Source organism: Clinocottus analis, unplaced genomic scaffold, assembly GCF_023055335.1.
Source record: "Clinocottus analis isolate CAN_PGR_092001 unplaced genomic scaffold, fCliAna1.0.p SCAF_5, whole genome shotgun sequence".
Classification (NCBI taxonomy): Eukaryota; Metazoa; Chordata; class Actinopteri; order Perciformes; family Cottidae; genus Clinocottus; species Clinocottus analis.
The window spans coordinates 13,783,807-13,808,904 of record NW_027176207.1 but is presented as its reverse complement, the minus strand read 5'-3'; the positions used below and the strand labels follow the sequence as shown (position 1 = coordinate 13,808,904).

Here is a 25,098-nt window from a genome sequence, read left to right as displayed (position 1 = left end):
TGGAGCTGCGATGCAACCACGCGCAAGTCCAAATGCGACACACAAGTCGCGCTTGGAGTCGGATTGGAACTGACTGATGATCAGATGCAGATCAACTTTTTTTGGATGGACGTTTTGGAAATCTGCGTCATCTAGAGATCAATATAACCAATTGTAACTGGGATTCCGGGGAAAAAAATAAATGGGACAACAAAAATCGTCAGGAACTTGAATCGCTCCAGTTGCGCGCACGGTTCAGTTTAGCCAACTTTGTGCAGTAGCCTGTCCGATCTTCCTCAGTCCGCGCGGTCGCAGCAGCGAGGGAGGAGGAGGCTGGATGTGGCAGGAGACGGGTCACTGAGCTGCAGCCAGACGGGTGCGAGTTTCCTCAGTCCCCAACTCTCCAATGTTACCGGACAGGATGATGATCATTGGACTCCTGCTCAATGTCTTCTCTTGTGGTAAGCAGCACATCTCTCATTTCTACCAGCTGGTACCTCTGTTGGAGATGTATAATTAATCAGCCACCTTTGAGATTGTATCATCCATAATCTATAGTGAGGGTTCCCTTTGTCTTGTCTTCCAGTGTATTCAAAACTTGAACACTCATTCATTCCATTTCCCCAAAATGCAAATGGTTGAAGAAATTTAGCAACAATTAGTCTGCATGCTACAGATTGTGCATCCAGCTCAGATGCACACTACAAAACCAGGTTTCTCTTTATATTGCAAATGATGTGTTCTTGTTATTAGTATAGATAAACACGGCAACTCAATCATGACATGGTAACTTTTGTAATTTCGTTTGTATATTTTATGAGAATATTTGCACATAGTTAGCTCATTACATCTTACAAAGGGCAGCTTGGCTCATTATTTAAAGACAGAAAAGGGTCAGAATAGAGAAAGGTTTTGGATTTAAGCATACTATATACTATTCCATGTTTGAGTGGAACTTTTGGTAAGCCCCTCCAAAAAAGAGATCAATACAATGTGTTTCATTGCAATAGCCTTACATTTTTACATCTGGATGACATCATGGCTTCAGCATGTCTGTTATTTCTGCCTTGGACTCTTTCCAAAAAGAGCCGTTTATCTTCCCAAATATTGATTAGATTGTGTCGGGTCATATAAATATCATGCATGAATTGTTAAACTAAATGATGTCCTCCTTTCCGTGAAAGCATTGGGCTGCCACACATGTAAATCATTGACATTTTACATAAGTTGTGCATTAGAAGTTGAAAGGATGGAGGTTTCAATGTGGAAGAAAAAATGCATCAAAGTGGATCAGTTTAAGTGTCACTGCTTATACGTCTTTGGTGTTGATTGAATGAGCGGAAGAAGGTGATATTTGCTGTTTCATTTAACAGCTGCTTCTCCTCTGCTTCCACACACACACAAGCTCCTGCACAATTACCTATAATCATTAAAGTCAATAACGTGACTGTGGCTGGATAAGACATCTGGAGCACACAGTGTGTTGATCTGTGGTTAATCATATTGATTTGTGTCATTTTGGATCATACATTTTTCAGTGCAGGAGGAGCAGGAGTTTCTCTTCAGTTTTGAATGTGGCTGTCTATAATTCATGTATCCTGATCCATTGGCAACAAACGCCATATGAAACATAGCTCCCCCGCCCCTCTGCGCTCCGAACTGCAGAATACAATACAAATACTGATATTAGGATTATTTCAGCACAGGAGGTGCAGGCTACACTGTATAGGAGATTTCCGATGCTGCCCATTAGGGATTAGTATTGTAAAATGATGAATGTTATCTTGTGAATGTCAAACCTCTCAGGCACCCAGTTTATCATCCAATGTGTCAAACCCACCTGCCAGGCACTTAAGTGGAATCCCACCAAGAAACAGTTACTTTCAACCACTATTTAATTGAGATCGGAGTAATTTCAGATACAAATTAGACACACTGTCACATGTTGATTTTTATCATTATACATAATTGCAACATAAATTATTGGATTTACATTTTTTTTATTGACATCATAAAAGAATGCTGAAATTCGGACAGACCTACCGAGACTTTACACATCTTGAAGAGCTGCTTTGTTGCTACATTGCAGTATTGTCAGACACATGGACTGTCCCTGTCTCGGTGGGTATATAAATAGCCCCTCTGAACTGTATTCCATTTCATATTTTGCTATTTTTACTTTGTAACATATCTGGCCTTGTGCAGCCTAAACAATGGCTGTGGGAACTTTAGAGTTATACACCAGCCTTCCCAAAATCCCAGGGCAAACCAATGCCATCATAAATGTATCTTCACAAGCCTGAAACACAAGAGGATAATTGCACCTGTAGATTACAGTTTCATTTCTAGAGTCCCACATCTGCTTTCTGACTTCATACTTTGCAACTAAGAAAACACTAGATGGATATTGTGTGTCAAAAATAGATTTTATAATTTACAAATTGTTGTTTTCTCCATTATGTGTCACTGATTTCACCTAATACCTGACTCTCTCTATGGTAATTGTTTGCATGCATTCTTGCATTCATCCGTGTCTTTTTCCAAATTAATAACATCATGGCTTGGCCTCTGACAAATAATGCATGAGATCACTTTGAATGAGGCCGTACAGTATACCTTTGTCAGATAAATCAATGGAAAGCAGGCTATTGTTGAAGGACATTAAACCCGACTTTGACCCTTTGCTGACAGTCCTCTGTGGATTATTGCTAAAATCCCAGTACAGTCTGCAGCTGATGATTGAGTGCTGCTATTTTTGTACTTAATTTGTTAGACGCAACTGAGCCGTAACACGGTTGTCATACATTTATTAGAGCTAATTTTCCGGCTGTGTAAAGTTACACAGTTCTTAGGAGGACTAATATTGACATGCTTGAGCTGTGTCTGTTCAGGGTTTGACTATTTGATGTACTGACTGCGGAATGGGTTGAGCGACCTCGTGCACACAGGTTTATCCAAACTTTTGGCTTCTTTATCTTTCCCACTGTACCGTAGACTTCTTTTTTTCTCTCTTTTTGCTGAGGCATTGTCTTTATGCACTCTGTGCCTGTAATTCAGTTTTGTTTAGGACGACGGCACGCAGAGATTAAATTGGCTACGTGCCCAGTGGATAGATAAAAAAACATACAATACACTTTCTGATTATGTAATTATTTAACTTGTATTATTATTTTACATTCAAGAATAATTACAACTAAGGATAACTTAAACATCAAAATGTGGTTTTCTGAGTGACACCAGATTTCTACTGAACTCTCACATTCATGAATATGAATTTGTATAGCCCCTGTGTCATTGCCTGCTTTACTTAATTTATTTGCATGTAATCTGCTTCTTGAGTGCCACATGCACACACTGGATCCCACCAACAAAAAAACCCATAGCCCGCTGGTCGATATGCGGGTCACTCTCTGGATATTTTATGGTACTTGGTAATGTAGGACTGCACCGTAGCGAGAGGCAGAAGCCTGAAATATTCACACAGCCTGACTGGCTGACGCAAGTATGTATTTTACCTGGAGTACAGAGGAGGGATGTAGCCTGCGTGATGTGGCTGCACAATGTAGCTGTGCAGCTCGTTAAACCAGGCCTCGTGCGTGGACTGCGCACGCTGGGCGACAGTTGATTCGGAACATAAAACAAAGTACGCACTAGTGTAGTTGTCACCTTTGGACGCTTGGACCTCATGCTATCATTGCTTGAAAACCTTATATAACAATAAAATAAACATGTGTGTTGTGTTTTAATAATGATTCCTATTTCATTGAACTGTCCTTATCTCTGCTTTACGCCATAATAATAAATCACACAATCGGTGAGTACTAAAGTAGGGATGGGACTCAAATTCTGCCAGTTGAGGACGCAGCAGGACATAGTCAGTGCTTTATTGTTCCAGACTTCAGATGAAACTGTGGGTCCAGCTGACAGTGAACAGGCAACAGAACACAGCATTGTGTTGGTAATGATGAACTAACAGAGGAACAAAGGATCTGGGCCGGCAGGAGCTAGATTTAATCAGAAGTGGTGATTGGATGGTGTAAGTGCGGAGGTATAGGTGACGAAGGCCAGGTCGAGCAGACGATGGAAGTGGGAACATGTATGTCGATGGGTGTGGCAACAAAGAGGCCTTGGTGGTCTCTGAGGAAGCGGGAATGTGGCTGAAAAGAGAACAGAGGCAGAATTTGACAGAGACAAGTCTCATCTTGAATGGCTTATTATTCTTTACTGCAAGCCTCTTTTGGCTATAAATATATTTGATCTATTATTCTCGTAGATATGGAACTGCATTTCATGGTACATTTTGCATGTAATGCGATGGGTAATGCTGATGAAGAGATGATGTGTTGTGATATTATTGTTGTTGTAAGTGTTCAGATAAACATCAAAGTAGAGATGCCGTATGTGCATTTATTTCTCTTCACCGTGGTCTGCTAAGGGCTAAAGGCTAAACTAGTGACTCAGTCAGTGTACTTTTAAAATAAATCAGACTCTGTCGGACATTTAATCACCAAGATAAGAACAAAGAACAGCATATGTAAGTCACAGTGACGGGCATAGTGGACATATTTTATTTTTCTGTTCTCGAGTCGTATCCAATGTTACTCTGGACAATAATGTTAGCAACTTTACCAACGTTACCGCTAAACAAACCTTTCGAGCTTAACAAAGTTAAGACAGTTAAGTTTTGGAAGACCATTTTAAAGGTACTATCTGATGCAACAAAATCTATCTGAACTGCAGTTAAAGACAAACCTGATTTTGGACAGAGCGCGTATCTGTCTACAATTTAAAGTTCTGGCCACACACACATTTGCCTCCCCTGGCGAGGCCCTCCCTGTGTTTGCTGATGATTTTGCAGAAAGCTTCACCAACATATGGACAAAATTCTAAATCTGGAGACAAATTCAGATGCTTCATTGCTGGACTTGAGCCATATTTGCAGCCGTGTTTCTCTCAGGCGCCCGCCTCTCCTGCTGTCACTCCCTTGGCACCCTCCCACCTTCCTGCATATTCCACTTCTCCCTGTGTCCACTCTGTCGCCTCAGAGACACTTTCAAAAAGGGTTGAGCAGCATCAGCTAGAGGCGCAGTGAAAAGACGCACAACGTGGCTCATTGTCGCTCTACTTACCTAAAAGGACAAACCTGAAAGAGGGCAGATAAGAGCGCTATAAATTTATCATCATCATCATCATCATCATCACCATTCCTCTGACATTTACTAATGATGCCTGAGGTTATGGAATAAAGAATATATAAACTACTAGTGTCGCTTGAGTTTCTTTCGACTTTTTCCCTCATCTCCACTGAATTTAGTAAAGATGTTTTATCTGAATTTAACAAAAAGATGTTTCAGTTGTGATTGAGGACACTGTTGTGCATGAGATGGTGGCAATCCAGCAAATATTTCAGTTATGTGCATTTCACAATAACTACAATTCCTCCAGCACAAAAAGCCAAATGTAAAACAGTTTGTTCTTCTCATGGTGTCACAGGGGACTCTCTGGACGCAGTTGGCTCAATCTCAGTCAATTAAGGGATTACTCACATGCCAATGTCACATGCTCTTCAAGTTGTCAGAAACTGTACAAAACTACTGCTTTTGGGCTGGCGTTTTCTGGGAGCTATTAGCTTTTCTGCGACATCCGAGCAGAAAAGACGACCACACGGCAATGGAAAGCTTTGTCTGTATTGTTATTATACAGAGACCTGTTCAAGCCAACTGTACAGCCTGATATCTCAAAAACATAAAACACTGAAACACACTTGAAACTCATTCTCAGATGTGTTCGGTCACCCCTCGCAGGACAGACCTGGTCACTCCCTCTCTTTCTATGAAAACACAAATCCACATTAAATCTGATTGAAGATGGTATACGCTCTGGGGGCCAGCCCAGTTGTCATGATGCAATAGAAAGATGGTACAGTTTTCGTTTATTTCCCGAAACTGAACTCAGTCAACATCACTTTCACGTCCTCTCCTGTGGCTCCATGATAGTTTGGATGCACTGTCTGGCTGTCAGTTTTTCTCCACCGTGTCCATGTCGAGCGAACACTGACAGGTTGACATGGTTTCCCTAGACAGACTCAAAACAGCATTCACAATAGGTCACAGTCGCTACAAATGGATGTTAACCGCTAATCTGTTACCACATGTCGGTCTATAGGTTCATTTACAATCTATATATATGCTAATAACCTAATGGTTATGACGGTTGTGTGCTGTCTGAACAGCTTTACTGATTTAGTAACCAGTTAAGCTGTCCAGACAGCACACACCCCTTGTTGCAGTGCTTTGTATGTACGTGCGTGTGTTTGTGTGTGTGTGTGTGTGTGTGTATGTGTGTGTGTGTGTGTGTGTCCAGTGATCATTCTAAGAGAGAAGTAGCAGGCGACAAATGACCAATCCAACTATTTAACACGAATATCGGTGGTTAAAATGCAGCAACAAAAATTAAGCAAATCAAACAATATAAAGACAATACATTGACAACCAAAATCCATAAAATTGGAAAAATATGGTGCTTGGAAATGTTTTGCCAAAACGTCAGTAAGTCAGTGGAGTTCCCGAGTAAAAGGAACGCGCTAATGGATACTCACCTTATTTTCCCGGTTATGGTAGAGAACCTTGCCATCAAGCTCCACAGATATGGTTCAGAACTTGTGAAACGGCTTGACACAGATTTTCATGATGTTTGCTCTCATCATGAGGAACTGAAGCTTGAGTATTACTGCAATAAACTCGAAGTGCAAACCTTTTCAATGTGGAGATCCATAATGGATGGACGACCACACTACGCAGAGAATGAAACTTGATGATCATGATGACTTTGGATACATCTTCAGTGCCAGTAAACCTTTCTGCATTTTGACAACAAATAGACACTGGTTCACTCCCCATGTACTCCGTGCTATTTGACCCCGGACAGGCTCGGGGCTTCTTCTGCCTTAACCTTCTGCCTGCTGCTCCTGCAGCGCCTGCTTGGACACGTTCTGCGGGGCCATCACGGACTGTATGGAAACCACATCACGTTTGATGTTCGTGTTCAGTTGTCCGAGTGTGGAGATAAGCATTAGTTAACCAAGCTTCCCCTGTGCTCTTGCTTTACCCACATCCCAAAAGTAGTTTTAACTGAGTAATAACACTTTCAGAGGCAATTTTAAGTGTAAGCAGTGTTACATTAGCTTGCACAAATTGAGGAGCAAAACCTTTTTGGGCCATTTTGGGATTAGGATGTGTGAAACTCTGTTACGTTTACAGCCTTTGGATGGAAAGCAGCTTGGCATCTTTCTCAGCCGGTGTTGCACGACTAAATCAAATTACCGCTTTATGGCAAGACAGGGTATGAAGTTGTTCTTTGAAGTGGACTTCGTGCAGAAGGTGTATCTTTATGGTGCTTGACCTGGTTATTGAGCGAGACTGTTCAGTCAGTGTGCTCTTCACTTAGGCGTGACGTGTTATTGTTGCCATCCGTGCGGCCCTAATGTGAAGAAGGCTGTGTGAGCCGCTGCTGGAAAGATGTGGAAAGTGAGAAGAGTCTGGATGATTTGGGAAAAAAATTGGAGACAGAGAATCATGAAATCTGGGAGGTGCAGCACCATGGAGAGGAAGGAAAAAAAAAGTTGATTAAAAAGGCTCCTCCCTTGTTAATCCATGGTATGTGGAAGTAGAGGTGCAAGTTGAGGGTTTGGTCAAAATACCTGTTGGAAAAAGATGAGCTCAGGGATCATTACACCAAGAATAATGTGGAAAACATTTCAGTAAAATTAAAGTTTGTATGACAAGAGTGGCGCATTTGGTTAATAACGATGCATAATATATATGACATTTTTTGACAGTTGAGGTATTTGAATGCTGTTTTGTACAATAAATAGCTGCTGTGAAAATGTACTATACAAGGCTGAAAAGGTCTGAAGAAAATGTAATTGGCCTTCAAACAGCATGTAAAGAAGAAGGAAATCACTGGTATTCGGAAAATAAGTTCGTTTTTATAAATGAAACATTCAGATGCTGTTTTTTTTTTTTTTTAAAGAGCTGCTCGGCCGAGATTGCCTAGGGCGGTGCCTGTAATTTTCCATAACAAAGAGAATATGTGCAAACTGTTAAGCATATGTTTGATGTTAATAGAAAGTTTAATGTGAGAAGAAGACGACAAGCCGATTGGTGGAAAGTGACAAATCTGGAGCTCAGCAGAAAGGACTGTCAATAAGGCCCCATAGCTATAATCTGCACAGCCGTGTCTGTCCTGAGGAAAACCCTCCGTCCAGCTCGCTCCAATACACATTATGATTCAATCAACACCAGGAAACTGAAATCTCTTTACAAACACTGAATCAGTGCAGATATCCTCTCAACACTAACGACACAAGATGGTGCAGTGTTTTCAATGAAACTGTAGGAAATTGAGGCATTTAAATGTTTGTAACAAAATGGGGTCAATCACTTTTTTAATTTTTGTTTTTTGCTTTTTTTGGATTTAGACCTAATCTACTAGTTGCTGTTGCACATATTTAAATAGCCCCCCCCACCCCCTTTTATTTGCCATCTGCTCTGTCCATTTTTTAATGAATATATATTTATTTAAAGTAGTAGAAAAAGGCATTTTGGCAGGATAATCATTGTTTTGACTTACAAACATGTGCTCTATTGACTGCCTCTTACTCGTTCCCATTTGTTTTGTCCAATGCTTTCCAGTGTTGATTGTAAGGTGCATTAGCTTTCACAATAGCACTCTTTAACTACACGGTTTGGGATAGTCATAGATATATACATGCATTTACACCAACCAGGATAAGATTATATGTAATAATAATATAATTTAAGTCCTTTTTTTGGGATGCTGAATCTCATGATCATGATCATGAGATTGCGTCATCAAAATAATCTGCCACGGTTGAACCCAACAGAGTTCAAACTAGTTCAGACAGCCATAAAAATACAGTTCAATTTAAGGATGCAACTAGCAATTATTTTCTTCATCAATCAATATGCTGATTATTTTCTTGAGGAATTCATTAAAAGTCAGGTCTCTAAATTGTCCGAAAATACTGAAGTTCAAAATGTTCTTCGCAATTTTCCAAATTCAAGTTGAAGCCTCGAAACTGTGTATTTGCTAAATAATTTTCTTCATCTGTATTTTGAATAAAACATTCACAGCTACCTAACTGTAGCTACTGAATGTCACCATATTCCACTTGAGACCATCGGCGGCCTTTATGTAGAACATCAATGTGGACAGTATTTTTTTATGCGGTCCACTTAGGAATCCCACCGGTTTGACTGCAGGGCAGATGAATAAATACAAATAACAAGTGGCGGCAGCCGTGGGCATGCTTCTCCAGTCTCACTTTTCCTCCGTTTTGTTGCTTTGCTGCTGTTTCCCCCCTTGAGCCTATGACTTCCTTCCAAAAATGTCTCTTCTGTCACAATTCCAGTGAACACATTTCACATCAGAGTCTCTCATCACGCTCTCCTCTGAAGTAAAATTTCTGCCCCACCATGTGGACGCTCTGCTATCTATCTCACATGTGCGAAAGGATGGGAGATACATTTTTCGCCAAATCAGTGTATTTCCTGTGAATGCCGATGCGTGTGGTTTGTCGTTTGTGGCAGTAACCTTCATCAGTTTTGCATCACAAATTCTATTAATCACCCCAGTGAGAAATCAATAGGGTGTAGTATGGCATACACATCACAGTAAATCACCTCGCTTCTCTCTACTTTTCCTTTTTCCTTTGAAACGCACAGTCCATGCTTGGACCAACAATTCCCTGAACCCAGTCTTTTACTCTTTTTCTTAAGACTGGGTTAACCCAGTATTTTACTCAAAACATACATAAATTGCAGTTTAATTTCAGCTCTCTATATCGTGAGGCACCATTGTCCTGAGGCACAAGTGAAGAGATAATATGGCCCTAAAACTGAAAAATGTAAGCTTGATTTTTAAATTTTTCATATCTCTTACATGATTTTTACATTTTTCATATCTCTTACATACCTTTATTCATTTGGTACACCTTTTTTGGTCCTTGCAATTGGTTTACCAAAGGTCTTGGGTTTACAAAAGCAGTGAAATACATGAATAAAAACAGTAGATACGTGTAAATAACAGACGCACACGCACAGTAAACAAACAGTAAAACTTGACAAGGGAACAGAAGACACAGAAGGCTTAAGTAGGAGGAGTGGGTGATTAGACAAAGCAGGGTGAGGTGTGGGTGATTGGAAACAAGAGAAAAACAATCAGGGACCAAAGCGGACAATCAGACAATTAACAGAGCAGGAAGTGCTGGGAACACAGAAAACACAAAAGACACGGACTACAAAATAAAACAGGAACCTAGAAAAACCCAAAGCGTGACAACAACATTTTTGTTTTTCAAATAAAAATATGTATTATACATATAAAAAAGAAAAGAAAACTGCAGTGTGTTTATAAAGCTCAGGTGTGTAGGTCTTTTGTTTTTTCCAGAGCATTCATTGGTTAGTTGTGTCACAAATGGTTAGCAGACACGCAAATCAACAAATTATGGTGAAGAATTTTGTGTGCAACTAACCCATTTACTTTACACTACATGGGTTAAACTGTTTTTTTTTTTAACTTAAGATTGGACTAACCCAGTTGTTTACTTAGGGCTGGTTTAACCCAGTCTTTTACTTTAGGGATCAAAACAGAGAAGGCTCATTTGGTTAATAACAGTGTGTAATATGTATGATATGTTTTCACTTAATGTTTTGCATCTCAAAGACTTTAATTTGAGCACTCTTAATCATCATGACATTAAACAATTTTCAAGTTATTAAAATAATTCTGACCTGTCTACTAGACAAGATTTAACAGAGCTCCTCTGTACTCTATAAAGGTCTTGCTTATCAAATTGTCTGCATGTAGGTGTGTGTGTGTGTGTGTGTGTGTGTGTGTGTGTGTGTGTGTGTGTGTGTGTGTGTGTGTGTGTGTGTGTGTGTGTGACAAGCTCTCGGATACAAACATTGCTGATAGTCTCTCTTTATCAATGGTAAGCCAGAGGGAGCAATCATTGAGAAGGAATAATGAATACGCCATTTACTACCCAAACCCATTACATGAAGCTTGTTTATTATGAATTCAAACATAGCAGAAGTTAATATAATTATGAATGTACTATGATACATCGGTAGGCAGGTAATCACACCTTCACATACCTCGGGGATCTGTGACTGTGAATATGACTCATTGCCTTGTGGTGTTAGTGGTGTTTTTACTTCCCCACCTCTCCCTGTGGAGTCACCGCTGGAGCTATGGCAGGTTTCCTGCAGCGGCGATGAGGCGTAGCCTCTGTTTATGATATGTCCCAAGCCAAAGTGAGACATGGACCTCATGTGGCGTCTGAGATTACAAAACATGCAGCAGCGGAATTGGATTGCAGCCACGCTTTGTGACGCCAGTCAGCAGGAGTTTAATCGAAGTGTGTGACCGATCCAACACAATGCGTCTGTGTGATGTATATGTTAATGTGCTGAAGCATTCGTCCATGGCTGGGTAAAATTGGTGCAGATAGTTGTTCACAAAGTTAAAACATACCTCCATTTATTTCGAGTTGGACAACATATTAAGTGTCTTCTTTATTGCAGAAGTGACAGTAAATAGCAAATTAGCCAGACACAGCTAAGAAATGTGTGCATATTGAAGTGTAAGAGTATTGCTTCCATTTCTAGAGTCGCTGTGTATAAAGTGTAATTTGCGTGGACAATTATGTCACAATTGAGAAATGTATTTCCTGAATTGCTTCATCAGAAAGCATTTTGTGAAGAGGGCTTTCTTTTTTTCTCTCGTCTCTCTCTCGGGCTGCCACTGGCCTTCCTGCATTGTTTCTCTTGCAGCAACAATCACTATTATGAATTGATTCATCATTTTTCACTTTCAGTCATTTGAGAAGAGAACATTGCCAATCACAACACTCCGAATGCTTAATCACTGCGGACTAACATATTATCATACTGAATGACATATTTGTTTTAGTGGCAATGTGGTTGGTAATATACAACACATTTGTACTTAACGGTCTTTGTATAACTTAATGCTATGAATCCTTTTGAATACATAAACTAGTACATCCATACTAACTTTAGGGGGGAAACATCCTCATCGTGGACATGTGAGTTAAATCAATGACATAAATTCATATCCAGATGGTGTCTACGCTGTAAGCAGAATTTAAAACAAAAGTATCAGTTTAGTGCGAAATATATGAACTGTGCCGTAGACGACATCTCACACTGATGAAAACCAGATTCAGGTGAAGTGACACCCTTCTACAAGCTCAGATACCAAATATGTAACATGTGAAATGCCCAAGAACCACAAGTGTAGAAAGTTTTACTGATTTAAGTACATTTTAGGACGGGAGGAGAGCCTTTCTCTTAGTTTTATATCATTCAAATGAAAAGTTAGGCTTCGCTAACGCTTCAATTAAAAGGTTTTTGGAGGTTGTTTCACTGCGGTTATACCAAAGCACAAATACATAATGATCAAGCACTCGTGCATCAATAAATATTCTAAAATATTAATTTGCTTTTTGATGAAATGGGCAGGCAGATTGAACTGCAAGCTCAACTGTGTGTTTACCACTGTGTCCACCAGTACTCGTCCCACGTAATAATGTTGATGGTATATATATATATATATATATATATATATATATATATATATATATATATATATATATATATATATATATATATATATATATATGTCAGTGGACTACTTTTTTTTTCAACTCTATGGAAATGCAGACAACAATGACAAACATTTTAGTTCCTTGAAAGTAGTCCCAGGACTGAAATTATCAAGAACGTCATTGTGAAAACATGCCTTGTGACTTATGAAAGGGACTATTTTGGAAATGATGCTTTGTTTGTGATCCAAGTACTTGGAGGTAGATCCAAAAAGCATTCAAAGACTTGAAAAATCCACTGTTTACAACATCCCCGTTGAGTCGTTTAGTTTTCTAAATAGCTCATAAATGTGATGTGTTTGGCAGCTCACCCTCAAATGTTTGGATGCACATGCTTCTAGGAAGCACTTGAACAGACCAAACTATATATTCAAAATTCCTCATCTTCGCTCATTTATCCCAAGGTACAAAAATCAAGAATTAAAGAGAGTTTTAGGAGATGACAATGCAAGAAGGAGGATAGAGACGACAGGTTTGAAACTTGACAGGGGAGCACCATAGATTTATAAAATCTCTCAAAATGTCTGGTTGCATGTTTTAGCTCACTGATTCAGGAGCATTGGAGCATATGATAAGAAAGATGAGGCGAGCACCACAATTTTGAGGAGACGAGCATGGAGAATTTCCAAAAGCTTTGATTGGCATATGACTCTTATCCGTACTAACAATGAGACACTGTGCTGTAAAACACATTGCAGGCACGGAGAAAATTAAAGTCCCAATGAGAAGATGAAGAAACAATTATGAAATAATTACAACCATACTATAACCCTATTTTGTTAAAATATCCATGAGAGTCCTATTTTTCTTATGAGAAACACTGAGGTTTTGCCCAAGTTGCTACTCTGATTGCACTTGTGTGCTTTCAATTTAATCCTCTTCCTCAGATATTATCGTAAACTGTACTGCAGTGAAGGGACTGTGGAGTGCACTCACCTTGCTCTGTTGTCTTAATTACAGCCAATGTAGCGTACGGACTACTGCTGGATAATGTGACTGTAAACCCAGTCGCTTTGCACAATACAGCAGAGGGCAGATTGATGGTAACGTTGGGGACCGGCACTGATGATATCAACCTCTCCTCCAGGTAGTGTGCCAGTATCTGCATCCTTCGACTGTCTGGTGGCGGAGCAGGGATGCGTCCAGGAGCAGTCCTGCCTGGTGCTCTACCGGCTGCTGGAGTACTGTGCGGCTGAGGAGGCCGTGTCGCCACTCGGCCGAGATGCCCGCATGGAGTGCCTTGAGGCCCAGAACTCCTTGCAGCATTACCGCCCTCTTCAAGTCTGTAAATGTCAGCGTGGCTCTCGCAGAGAGGAACACTGCCTCCGGGTCTACTGGACTGTGAGATTTGCAGGTGGGTTTAAGCACTGGCATCTGCATGCTTGAATTCTCAGCTGCATAATCCATGTGATAATACTCTTCACTGTTGTTTCAGCATACGATGAGTATGAAGTGTCTCCATATGAGGAACTGGAGTTAAATCTGGTGAGAAATATTGAGATGTCACGTATGGCCTCCATCATGTCAGGTACACTTCTTATCACACATTATTAAATTAGTGACACCCAAATCAGTGTTGGTCAAGATTTTTATTTCCTGATATACGTTTCATTGTTCTCCTCCTGATGACCTCCAGCTTCCTCTCTTTCTGTGGACGGCCAAAACCAGTGTCTGAAGGCAGCGCAGGACTGTGGCCTGTATGAGAAATGTGGCTCCCTGCGGTCAGAATACGTTGTGGCCTGCACCAAGCGGTCGACAGCGTCTGACAACGCTTGTAACCGCCAGAAATGCCACAAAGCCCTGCGGCGCTTCCTGGAGCGCGTGCCCGAGGAGTACAGCTTCGCTCTGCTCTTCTGTCCTTGCTCTGACACTCTGTGTGGGGAGCGCCGGAGGAAAACCATCGTCCCGTCATGTTCCTATGAGGAGAACGGGAGAGGGGAGGAGAGAGTGGGAAAGCCAAACTGCCTGAGCCTGCAGAACTACTGCTCCAGAGACGAGCTGTGTAGGTAAGACAGTTGTTTGGGTCTGACAATACAGCGCATTAAGTGCCCTCAATAAGGTTTTAGCATTAAACCACAGAGATCAGATGAAAGGAAGGTTTCACAATGTGTACAACAAAGCCCCAAAATACAAAGGATCAGAAAATATCCACAAACGGGTGTCACAACAAATTCATGTCTTTGGGTGTTTGTGTGCGCTTGCAAAGGGGGCCTTGCCCTGAATTTATAAAACACTGCGAGGAGGGTATGCATCCCGGATTCACGTAGCCTCTTAACCTGCTCATAATTTACCATATTGACCTCATGAGATTGAGATGAGATTGTTCTTTTTCCAGGCACTGTTTTTCGAAATAAAAATTCCTTTGGAGCATCACATCTTGTTTTTATAAAGAAAGTAATTAAATCTGACCACAATGTAAGAGTAACACATTACACATTCCTCATATTTGGAACAAACAATTGACCTGGAATCAAGGTTTTGGAGATCAGAGGTCAGTTTGACCTTACAAAACACCTTTTTGACCACAATTCAATAATTCATACTCCGATTATAACAATTTTCACACAAATGTCCAATAAATAATCAAGTGATGACATGGAAAATGCTGCTTGACTGGTAAGTGGGGAAGTACAACCACAAGGCAATAGTTGGTGGTGATACTGGGCGCCTAAAAGGTTTTATTTAAAACACACAAGTACGCAACTATCAATTTCTTTGTTTTGTATTTCACACTTTTACACTAGGTTGTTGTTTTTGGTGATTTTCTTAGCTTTACTCCAAATCCAAAAATGTAATTGACAAATTGTTGTATTGTTGTATTTGTGTGTGTGTGTGTGTGTTTCAGATCCCGATTCGCTGATTTCCAACACAACTGCCAGCCCTTCCCGCTGTCTGCCTCTGGCTGCATGCGAGACAGTAGAGCCATGTGCCTGAAGGCTTACGCTGGACTTATAGGTGAGATAGACTTGTTACTGGAAATCCTCAGTCGGTGTCTGACAGTGATATTTAGCTTATTTTATATTAATTTAGTTGCACAAAATTACTCTGGTTATCCACTCAGCATGCTTTTGAAAAACCTGTTTTAGAAATTGCATTTCCAGCAGCTCTACACAATTATCCAGGTCATACTATTTCCTTTTGTTTCTCACTATTTATCAAAAAGTGATTTTATCGACCTGCAATTATCAATATCAAGACCTGTAAAACTGGTGGCACCGTGTCCCCAGGGCACTAATAGTGTTATTAGACTGCACCTTACCCTCCATGGAAGTTTGTGCTGAAAATGAAAATCATCTGCCCAAGGGAAATATTATGTTTAAAAGTTTCCGCTGTAATATGACTTTGTTTCTCTTTCTTCAACCAGGCACCATCATGACTCCCAACTATGTGAGCAACAGCAGCACAGAAGTGTCTCAGTGGTGCACATGTGACGGCAGCGGGAACGAATGGCAGGGCTGTCAGCGCATCATGCACTTGTTCAGCAGCAATACATGTCTGCGTGAGTGAAATGTGACGATGCTTACGGCATGCAGTACAATTTACCTGAAGGGCTGCATGTCCATACTGAGACAAAAAGACTTACGTAATAATAAGAAATAAGTTCATGCTCTTGGAGTTTCTTACATAAGATACGTACAGCCTCCAGGATAGAAACGGTATGTGCCATGTCGATGCACCGGTGTGTTTAAAGATAAAATGAATAACTTTCTGTCTGGACTACAGCAAAGATGATCACACCTTTGGTATTGTGATTTTAATCTGCCGTAAAATTAACCCAACTATACTATTTAGACAAGTTAAGAAGTCAGATTGGATGTACATTTAATTATATATTTATTGTAATAACAAACAAAAATCTAATTTCAAGAACAAATTTTGGAACATATGAATTTTGAGTAGAAGCAGCAACATATGATTATTCTTGCAACTTAATCCCAGCAATATTAATAATAATCCCAGTAGTAAAATGTTTCCAAACTGAACTCCTCTATAACTGTCAGTTATTTATGTGCCAAGACAATGACAGAGGAATTGTTACCTAATAGCTGTCAAATCTGAGTATAAAATAAATTAATCTTGAGATGCTGCTCAAATTAAGTATTGTATGATGTGCTTTAATGCATAACTCAGACGAGGCCCATCATAATTGATGATTGAGAGGGCAAAGCATTGAACCATAAAGTAAATGTCAAGTGACATTCTCTGTTGTGTCTGGTTGACTGCCCTCATATGAATGTAATTTCCCAGTTCCGTGGAGTCAATGAATCCTTTCTCCGAATCTGACAAACATAAAGTGGCTTCTTGTTGAATTGTTGCCAAACTGGCAGGGGTTGAAAGAGCATCATAGGAGAATTCTCAAGAAGATCTGTTTAAGTATAAGTAACTGTTACTGTAAAATATGCTCATAGTAACAAGACATATGTAAAGACTGAGGGGCAGAGGACAATGGAGCGGTTGTAAAACTCCTTATTGTTATCAGAATTGGATTTATTGCGTCTAGTTACATTTGGAAGGTCAAGAAGAGCCGTATGATTACATCATTTTATCCCATCCATGTTATTCTTGATGCACTCTCAACCTGGCCCGGTGCAGAAGGACCGCGGCTATGTCGTCCCCAAAAACCCAAATTGCATTTCTTGGTGTATGCTCCCAGTGAGCAACTATTACAATGACAATGCTAACATTGATACAGCGTGAGAGGATCACCAGACATATTAAAATTCATCCAGCGGGGAAATACAACATATGTAGCAAAGTGAATGACAATCCGTCCAATAGTTATTGAGATAAATCTGCCTAAACTCATATATTCAAATGTATTTTGCCCAATCATGCACAGTATTTACTGATTTGGTGTGATGATGCTTCAAGGAGGAAAAACAATGTGAACGTAATAAAGATGGCCCCTGCTGATTGTGTTACAGGCAGTGGCATCAGCTCCATGGGGATCTCTGCACCTCCTCCTGTGGAAAACACTCCTGTGCCAGCTTCTCAGCCCCCCCCACGCGTCTACCAGGAGAGGGTCCACGCTAACACTCTCCCTGAATTTAACAGTGTAAGCACTCTCTACTTATTTGTTCTCTCAACATATGCGAGTGAATTGAAATAGTTGACTGTGTATCAGGTGGTAACACCTAAGTATCAACAGCAGACTGTTGGGCCCAGCAGCTCCCTCCTCCCTTACTCACCCTTCTCATTGTGGCGGAGGATTAGCTGTAGGTGTTTGCAGTATTAGACTCAATCCTTACTGTTGATATTCATGTATGCACACCCATCTGCTCCATATTCTCCATATTCTCACCATTTTAATCCTCCTCAATCCGCATTTCCTCTGCCTCCTCCCTGTCACACAATCCCTTACTGCACCAACACACTGCCTTTGGTGGGGCTGCATATTATCCAGATATACAGTTTATTTAAAGATGATACATTTTAGTTTTCTAATTTGTATGTAGCACCGACGTTGAGATGATGTAACAAAGGTAATGCATCTTGTAATATATGAGTTGTTTCACCTATGACCTTATTAAGCATACAATTTGATTTAAGAAAAATTAACTTCACAGAAAGGTGAAACAACAAGTACACTCCTCCAGTGTTGATGCCAGTGAAATAACGTTTTAAAACTCAACTTGAAAGTTGAGAAAAAGGTTCAATCGGTTTTCAGCTCGTACGCCATCCTCCCCGTCTGTGTCAACTTTGCTGAGTTGAGATCCATCTCAAAGCAGTTAGTAGGAAGAATATGTGGACTTTAAAACCCTTCAACAGTGGGGGGTTGTCAAAGTGCAGACGTCACGGAAAGAAAGAAAGAAACTTTAGAATTAAAATAAACTCAGTAAACTATTATATGACCTTTCCCCATATACTTTTACGTTATCTTAATATTTACAGCTTTTAACCCAGACGCAGAGACAGACCAGAGAGCATGATCTTAAGGGTTTTTATTTCTGGGGGGACACAATGGGTCAGGAACATCTGGGAATCCGAGGACAGGAGGCGGGCAACCAGGCAGGACGATACAGGGCAGGCAGACCGGGGAACTGGAAGGATGATCCAAACTGTAGGCACAGGAAGAACAAGGAAAAATTGAGCAGAAACACTTGGAAAAACCTCTTAATAAGAATCCTAAAATGAGCGTCCGAGAACGAGCAAAATGCCACTGAGGTTGTAAAAATGATCTGGCGAAGAGTGGATGAAGGATCGGGGTAGATATGCTGTTGAGTGATGAGTTGGGTTGGCTGAGGGGAAATGTAATCAGTAGGAAGCCGGGAGGAGACCAGGTCATGGGCCACGCCCATACCACACACAAACACACACAAACACACATGACCTTGGCCATGACAGTGAGAGTTGAAGAGCAACTTCTGTTAGTGTATCCTGAGAACAAATTCTACAATAATTGAAATGTCTTACAGAAATTGAAGTAATTTATATTAAAGGCATCCTTAAATGTGGTTTCCAAAATCTCATTAACTCGAAATGGATTTTGCATTAATATTCATAATGCATAAAATGTCAGACAGTGGGTATAATGTAATGTGTTGGAGGGTGATACACTCGCTACAAGTGTTCATTTTGCTTCTAATGTTAATTTTTTTTTTGCATTTAAAAAAGCACTACATTTCATTTGCATTGTTTAAAGGCATGCAAGTATATTTGTTTCGCACATCTCAGCAACAATTTAAAGTGCTTTACATAAAACCATTAAAAGCACATTTAAAAACAGTTAAGAAAACATTAAAACAGTCAAGAAAAAATCAAAAAAAAAATTAATAAAAGTTGCAGCGCAGTTTAAGAAATAAAATGCAGTAGTGAGATGCAGTGGTTGAGTCAGATTCAATTAAAGGCAACCTCAAACAGAAAAGTCTTCAACCTGGATTTAAAGGAGCTGAGGGTCTCAGCAGACCTGCAGCTTTCAGGGACCTTGTTCCAGCTATGTGGAGCAAAAAAGCTGAACGCTGCCTCTCCATGTTTAGTTCTTACGGAAGCGCATTGCATTCACTGGATAAAAAACATAGACCCCTTCTTCTTGTAATTACGAGATCTTGATCTCGTAATTAAACGTCAAATAAATGTCAAGATCGTAAATAAACGTCAAGATCTCGTAAATACCAGAAAAGGGGTATATATATATTTTTTTTCAGTGAATGCAATACGCTTCCGTAAGTTCTGACTCTTGGAACAGAAAGTAGACCAGAACCAGACGACCTCAGGGATGGTTCATAAGGTAGCAGCAGATCACAAACATACTTTGGCCCTAAACCATTCAGTGCTTTACAAACCAGCAGCAGGATTTTGAAGTCAATTCTTTCTTTGACAGGAAGCCAGTGCAAAGACCTCAGAACTAGAGTGATGTGATCCACTTTCCTGGTCTAAGTGAGAACTCGAGCTGCAGCGTTCTTTATCAGCTGCAGCTTTCTGATTGACTTTTACAGAGGCCTGTGAACACACCGTTACAGGAGTCAAGTCTACTGAAGATAAATGCAAATGCATTAAACCCCATTGTGTCAATATACACTACATCAAATCAGATGGCAGGACCAGTCCTGTTAGATGCACACAGAAAATGTCTTTATATTGTGTTCTGTCAGGTGCCAAACCTCAGACACTTATTTCGGTGGGCAGATTGGTTTTGAGCCAAGTAATCATCAGATAGACTTTGGTGTTGATATAAAGCTGGGATTTCTGCCAATAGAAGTTTATTGTTTTCTTAGCCACTGTGATACATGATTGCCTTTATAGAGGCCTCCAAATCAGGCTTACTGTATGATACAACAATGAAATGGAAGTAAGGCATCATCTTGCTGCACTTGTACATATTTTACCAACTTTTACTGTTATAAACAGGTGGCCCGTTGTAATAATGCTGTGGTTTTGGACAGCAAAGGCCAATCATTAATGGACACATGATTCTATTATCTCACACAGAGAAAACGATAGAGGAGGGTGGACACAATAAAAACAACATCTGAAAGACATTTTACAAAGCAAACGTTGTTATCAAAGTGCTGAATCAGCACTTTTCTTACAGTGGGAAAAATGTAACAAGTATATGTGTCCTTTGTCAATTGATCTGCTTGTTCAAACTCTCAACGTAATAGCTTCCTGGTTGTTTTGGCTTCAGCTGAAGTATATTTTTCTATAGAGTTTAAAATTCTGCATTGATGTGGACTTTCTCTTCCCTCCACACGCCACCACTTCTGTTAATTGGAAGAATCGCTCTCCTCCCCCTCCCCCCTACCGCCTTTTTACAGATGGAGGACAGTGAGGAAGAGGAGCCGGAGGACGACGACGGCGAGAAATTCAACATCATCCCACCGTTTTCTGAGAAGGACTCTCAGACTGAATCAGGGGCTATGGGGAGTAGAAGTGGAGCAGCTAGCCGAGCAGTACCGGTGATAACATTACTGCTGCTGCCGACGCTCATCCTGGACCGACAGTGTTGGAGCTACTGAGGCCTCCGTCTCATTCCCCGCTCAAATGCTACACTCGCTACCACTTTCAAATCCATCACAGCACTCAAAATGAGCCACAAAGGACATTTGTGTGGAGGAAATGCTACATCTTTTTATTTTATGTTTTCATTTTCAAAAAACCTGACTTTATGTTCTAATTATGTGTCTGATATCACTGCCTCGCCAAGAGTTCAACGATATCACCAGTCCTGCAGTAACTGCCACGTCTATGCTCAAGTCCTCTCCTATGCAATGCAGGGAACAACGTGAGCAGATATATGAGTGCATGGGTGAATTTAGAAATGCTGTCTGGGCAAATACTCTATCTAGAGCCTGCTTCACACTCAAAGTACATCCCCTCTTTTAACAAGAAGCACATCGCCCAAGGCCACATCCACTATACACACTCCCGAAAATCATAACCAGTCTACTCCACTGCATACCAGGCTGGAGCACGGCTTTTGATTTCTATTTCATGACTCGTGTCACATCCGTTTCTCTGCGAGCCCCTTTGGCTCTTCCTCTCAGCTTCCTACTATGGTTGAGTAAGATAATCCACTTTACAACAAGCTAATCAGAAACTGCACCACACTTAAACCGCTTTGTACCACTGAAGAAGAAAGAAAACTTTTTAAAAATGCAGCCTTCAAAAAGAGATGAGACACGAACCAAATGTGTTGTCACATTATGTATGACACATCTTATGCCGTCTTCTCACTTTGTGCGCGAAAAAGCAGAGTGCAACAGTCATTCTGCTCTGCTTCTTTTGTTAACATGCCACTTAGTATTTATTCCTGCCAGGGTGAGTGACTGAGAATTCAACCATGGGCAAAAGTAATGAGATCAAATTCTATTGTAGAAATGACGAGCATGAGAAAAGCAACATGAACAATTACAGCACAATTCAAATTGCTCAGCATGCAGGGAAAGTCTGGAGTAAGGCTCAGGGGAGGAAATAGCCAATTTACCGCTGTCATACCCTCTCGCTTTTTTCTTATCCCTAGGAAGTGTGTTTTAGTGCTCCTCGCCCATCATGTGCTTTAGATGTTGTGAGAGCGAGACGCAGTGAAAGGGATGGACACAGGAGGCTGTAAGGCCTGCTGGCTGCTCCGATCATTGAGCAGCACATTGAGCCATTCTCTCTGCCTGAAATAGCTTTTGCTGATGTTAATGATTTTCTTTCTCTTATGGCTCATTTTCTTGTGAAATTATGCAGCTGCGGGGATGTGGGTGAAGAAAAGTATAGTGAAGTTTTTGTAGAAGAATGAACTCATTTAATTTGAGGATGAGCATCAAGAAATGACCTGTCTGAGCGCTGCAAGGGAAGTTTATATGTCCATATCTGCTCATGACACAAAGTACTAAAACCATCATGAGATCGTCGTGTGTGTGAGCGTCGCTGTGTCTGTCTATTGCCAATTTCACAAACTGCTTCACCAAACTGCACAATATTTTGGGTGCTCATTCATAGCTGTATGCTCAAGAACCTGTTGTGGTTGCAGTGACTCACATAATGAAAACACCTGTTATTGCCTGTTTGATACCGCCATGGATTGACTTCCCACTCTTTCATTGTTCTTAACTGGCCCCCTATAGCCGGTAGGGGCCACAAGTGATCACACAGTTGAGTGCATCGCCACAGCTCTGCAGCAAGAGTCATCGTGGGCGAAGACTTCGCTCGGTAGGCTTGAAGCCTAAATAAATGCGCGGTTACGCCCGTGAGACGGTGCTGAGACGTGCGTCTGCACAGAGGCATGAATTAAAATGACAGCGCATTTGTTGTGTGATGCACTTGCAGTATAGATGGGGGTTAACCAATTGTGGGTTGTATTCATTCAAACATTAGAGCAATAGTCGTTGCAGACACACCTGGCCGAGAGCTGCACTCTACTGAGTGCACTTTTCTAGTTGTGGCTTTACAATAGTTTTAACAAAGAAATATCAGATGTTTGAATATCACTCTGCCACTTTTACCCCATAATAATGGTCTTGTTTATATACAATGGCTTTTAATAAAAAATAGACAGTATAAAGGCAGAGATGCACATGAAGCGCATGAGTTTGCCAATTTTGGTCCATGACAACTTCAAACTTGGGTTTGATGTTGAAAAGTCAAAGTAGGACTTAAGTTGATATAGTGAGGTTAACAGACCTGTAGTGGTGTTACCCATCTCCGGGCCAAATGACATCATGCAGGTTTTGAGGAGAAGCTACATAGAACTAAGAAGTGGATAAGGAAAAGGCCAGTAAACAAAGCTCTTAAGTGTGACTGCAAGCTTGTGGGTACAACAAAAATCACATATTTGGACAGAGTATTTGAAAAAAAGAAAGTCTGGTCCGACAAATAGCTGGTATCCACAGCAGAACCAGACCATGAACATGCTAAATATACATATCACTGTTTCACAGTGTCAATGGTGCACTTAGTCATAAAGCATCATATGAACAGCATCCAGCGATGTGTCAACTGCATCCAGAGTGCTCTGGCCTTAATGACAAAAAATGAGTTTACATGTCATTTCACATTCAAATTGGTGTGTTTATATTTGTAAAGTATGTAAAGTAAACATTTTCATTAAACACGGCTTGCACTTTTTAAAGAGGTGAGTTTCGAAGTTAAAAGCTTATTCTCCATCCATAAGTTGTTAACTTCTTCATAATTCTTTTGAAAAATATGTGAATATGACACCAATTAGACCGTTTTTAGATTGTATCAGTTGAGAGACTCTACACAGCACTATGTTTCACATGCTAATCTTCTTTTAAAGACATATAAAACATGCCAAATAATTCAGACTCTCAAGTGTAATAACTGTGATTTCTTTTGTGACATAGCAGAACAGTGTGGCAATTTGGTAAATAAAGAATAAAAGTCACATTGGAAATGTTCACGTCTGACAAAAAAGAAATTGCATTTCAATGACCAAGAAATGACTGTTGTGTATGAACATCTATCTTTTGAGTATTTTCTTCTTCTGAACACCTTTTTACGAGTGATACAGAGCAAAACTGATGCCGTCTACGAAATAGTGTTGCTGCTAATTTAATGTCAATTATAGTGCAAATTGGTGAGTTAATAATCTTTCCATGTTTTAAACACATGCTGAAATATACAGCTGGACTTTAATTTGCTGCAATTAAAAGCTGAATGGTGTAAAATCTGTAAATAAATGATAAGTCAGTGATTTTCTCTGGCCCACAGCTACTTTGGACAAACTGAGCCGTGGACTCACATGTTTATGTTTGACCTCCGACTGATGGAGGTGATTACAGGGTCTTGGGGCTTCTCCATCCATAATGACACTATTACAAGCCAGAGTTGAATGATTTTGAGAGGAAAAAAAAGAAGCTGCAATGGAAACTGGCTTCACTTTAATTACATAAAAATAATACAGCATGAAGGAGCCTTTGTTTTTCATGTCCAAACTCAGCCAACTGTCTACAAAGTTTACAAATTATCTTCAGCATGTATTCATCCTAACTATTCAGGAGCAGTGGGACAAAGTTCCAAGGGCAAAGGAACACAATCTGTGGTTTACATTTATATACCGGCTATTTTAGATACCATCTTAACAGTCAGCAAACAAACAGGCTAATCGGAAATAGCTTGTATCTATAACTTATATCTTTGGTTTCTATTCACTGTGTGGAAATCATGAGCAGGACCCTGAAACTGAAGCAGCGAAATGTAATTCAGACATCATTAGTTTTTATTATTCACACTGTGATTTAATCAGTGTCATGTCAAAAAAGAGCTATTGATTTATTCATTGCAGAACGCAAGCAAGTTTCCAAAGCTAAATGATATTCCTGCTTACACAGTGTGGTTTTGGGGCAGTGTTGCCAAAACGGCAAATAGCGTCAGGTATTTGTTTGCTTTGTCTCGAGATGTGTTGTGAAACTATTAGGCACCATTGCTGCACTGACAGTTTTTCCAGCAGTTGATGCATT

The 25,098-nt window shown here is 40.3% G+C and overlaps 1 protein-coding gene across 1 annotated transcript; it reads left to right on the top strand.

Moving 5' to 3' along the window:
* On the top strand, nt 1-25,098 carry LOC137803096 (GDNF family receptor alpha-4-like). Its single transcript, XM_068601364.1, has 8 exons — nt 1-440; nt 13,779-14,045; nt 14,127-14,219; nt 14,328-14,697; nt 15,537-15,646; nt 16,056-16,190; nt 17,617-17,747; nt 20,947-25,098. Exons 1-8 carry the CDS (start codon nt 386-388, stop codon nt 21,145-21,147), a joined length of 1,362 nt encoding a protein of 453 aa, XP_068457465.1. The 5' UTR covers nt 1-385; the 3' UTR covers nt 21,148-25,098.

Excerpts from the sequence above, each read along its gene's own strand:
- LOC137803096 (XM_068601364.1), top strand. The coding sequence starts at position 386 with ATGTTACCGGACAGGATGATGATCATTGGACTCCTGCTCAATGTCTTC. Across the intron at positions 15,647-16,055 it reads GGCTTACGCTGGACTTATAG|GCACCATCATGACTCCCAAC; the intron begins GTGAGATAGACT and ends TTCTTCAACCAG. Across the intron at positions 17,748-20,946 it reads CTCTCCCTGAATTTAACAGT|ATGGAGGACAGTGAGGAAGA; the intron begins GTAAGCACTCTC and ends GCCTTTTTACAG.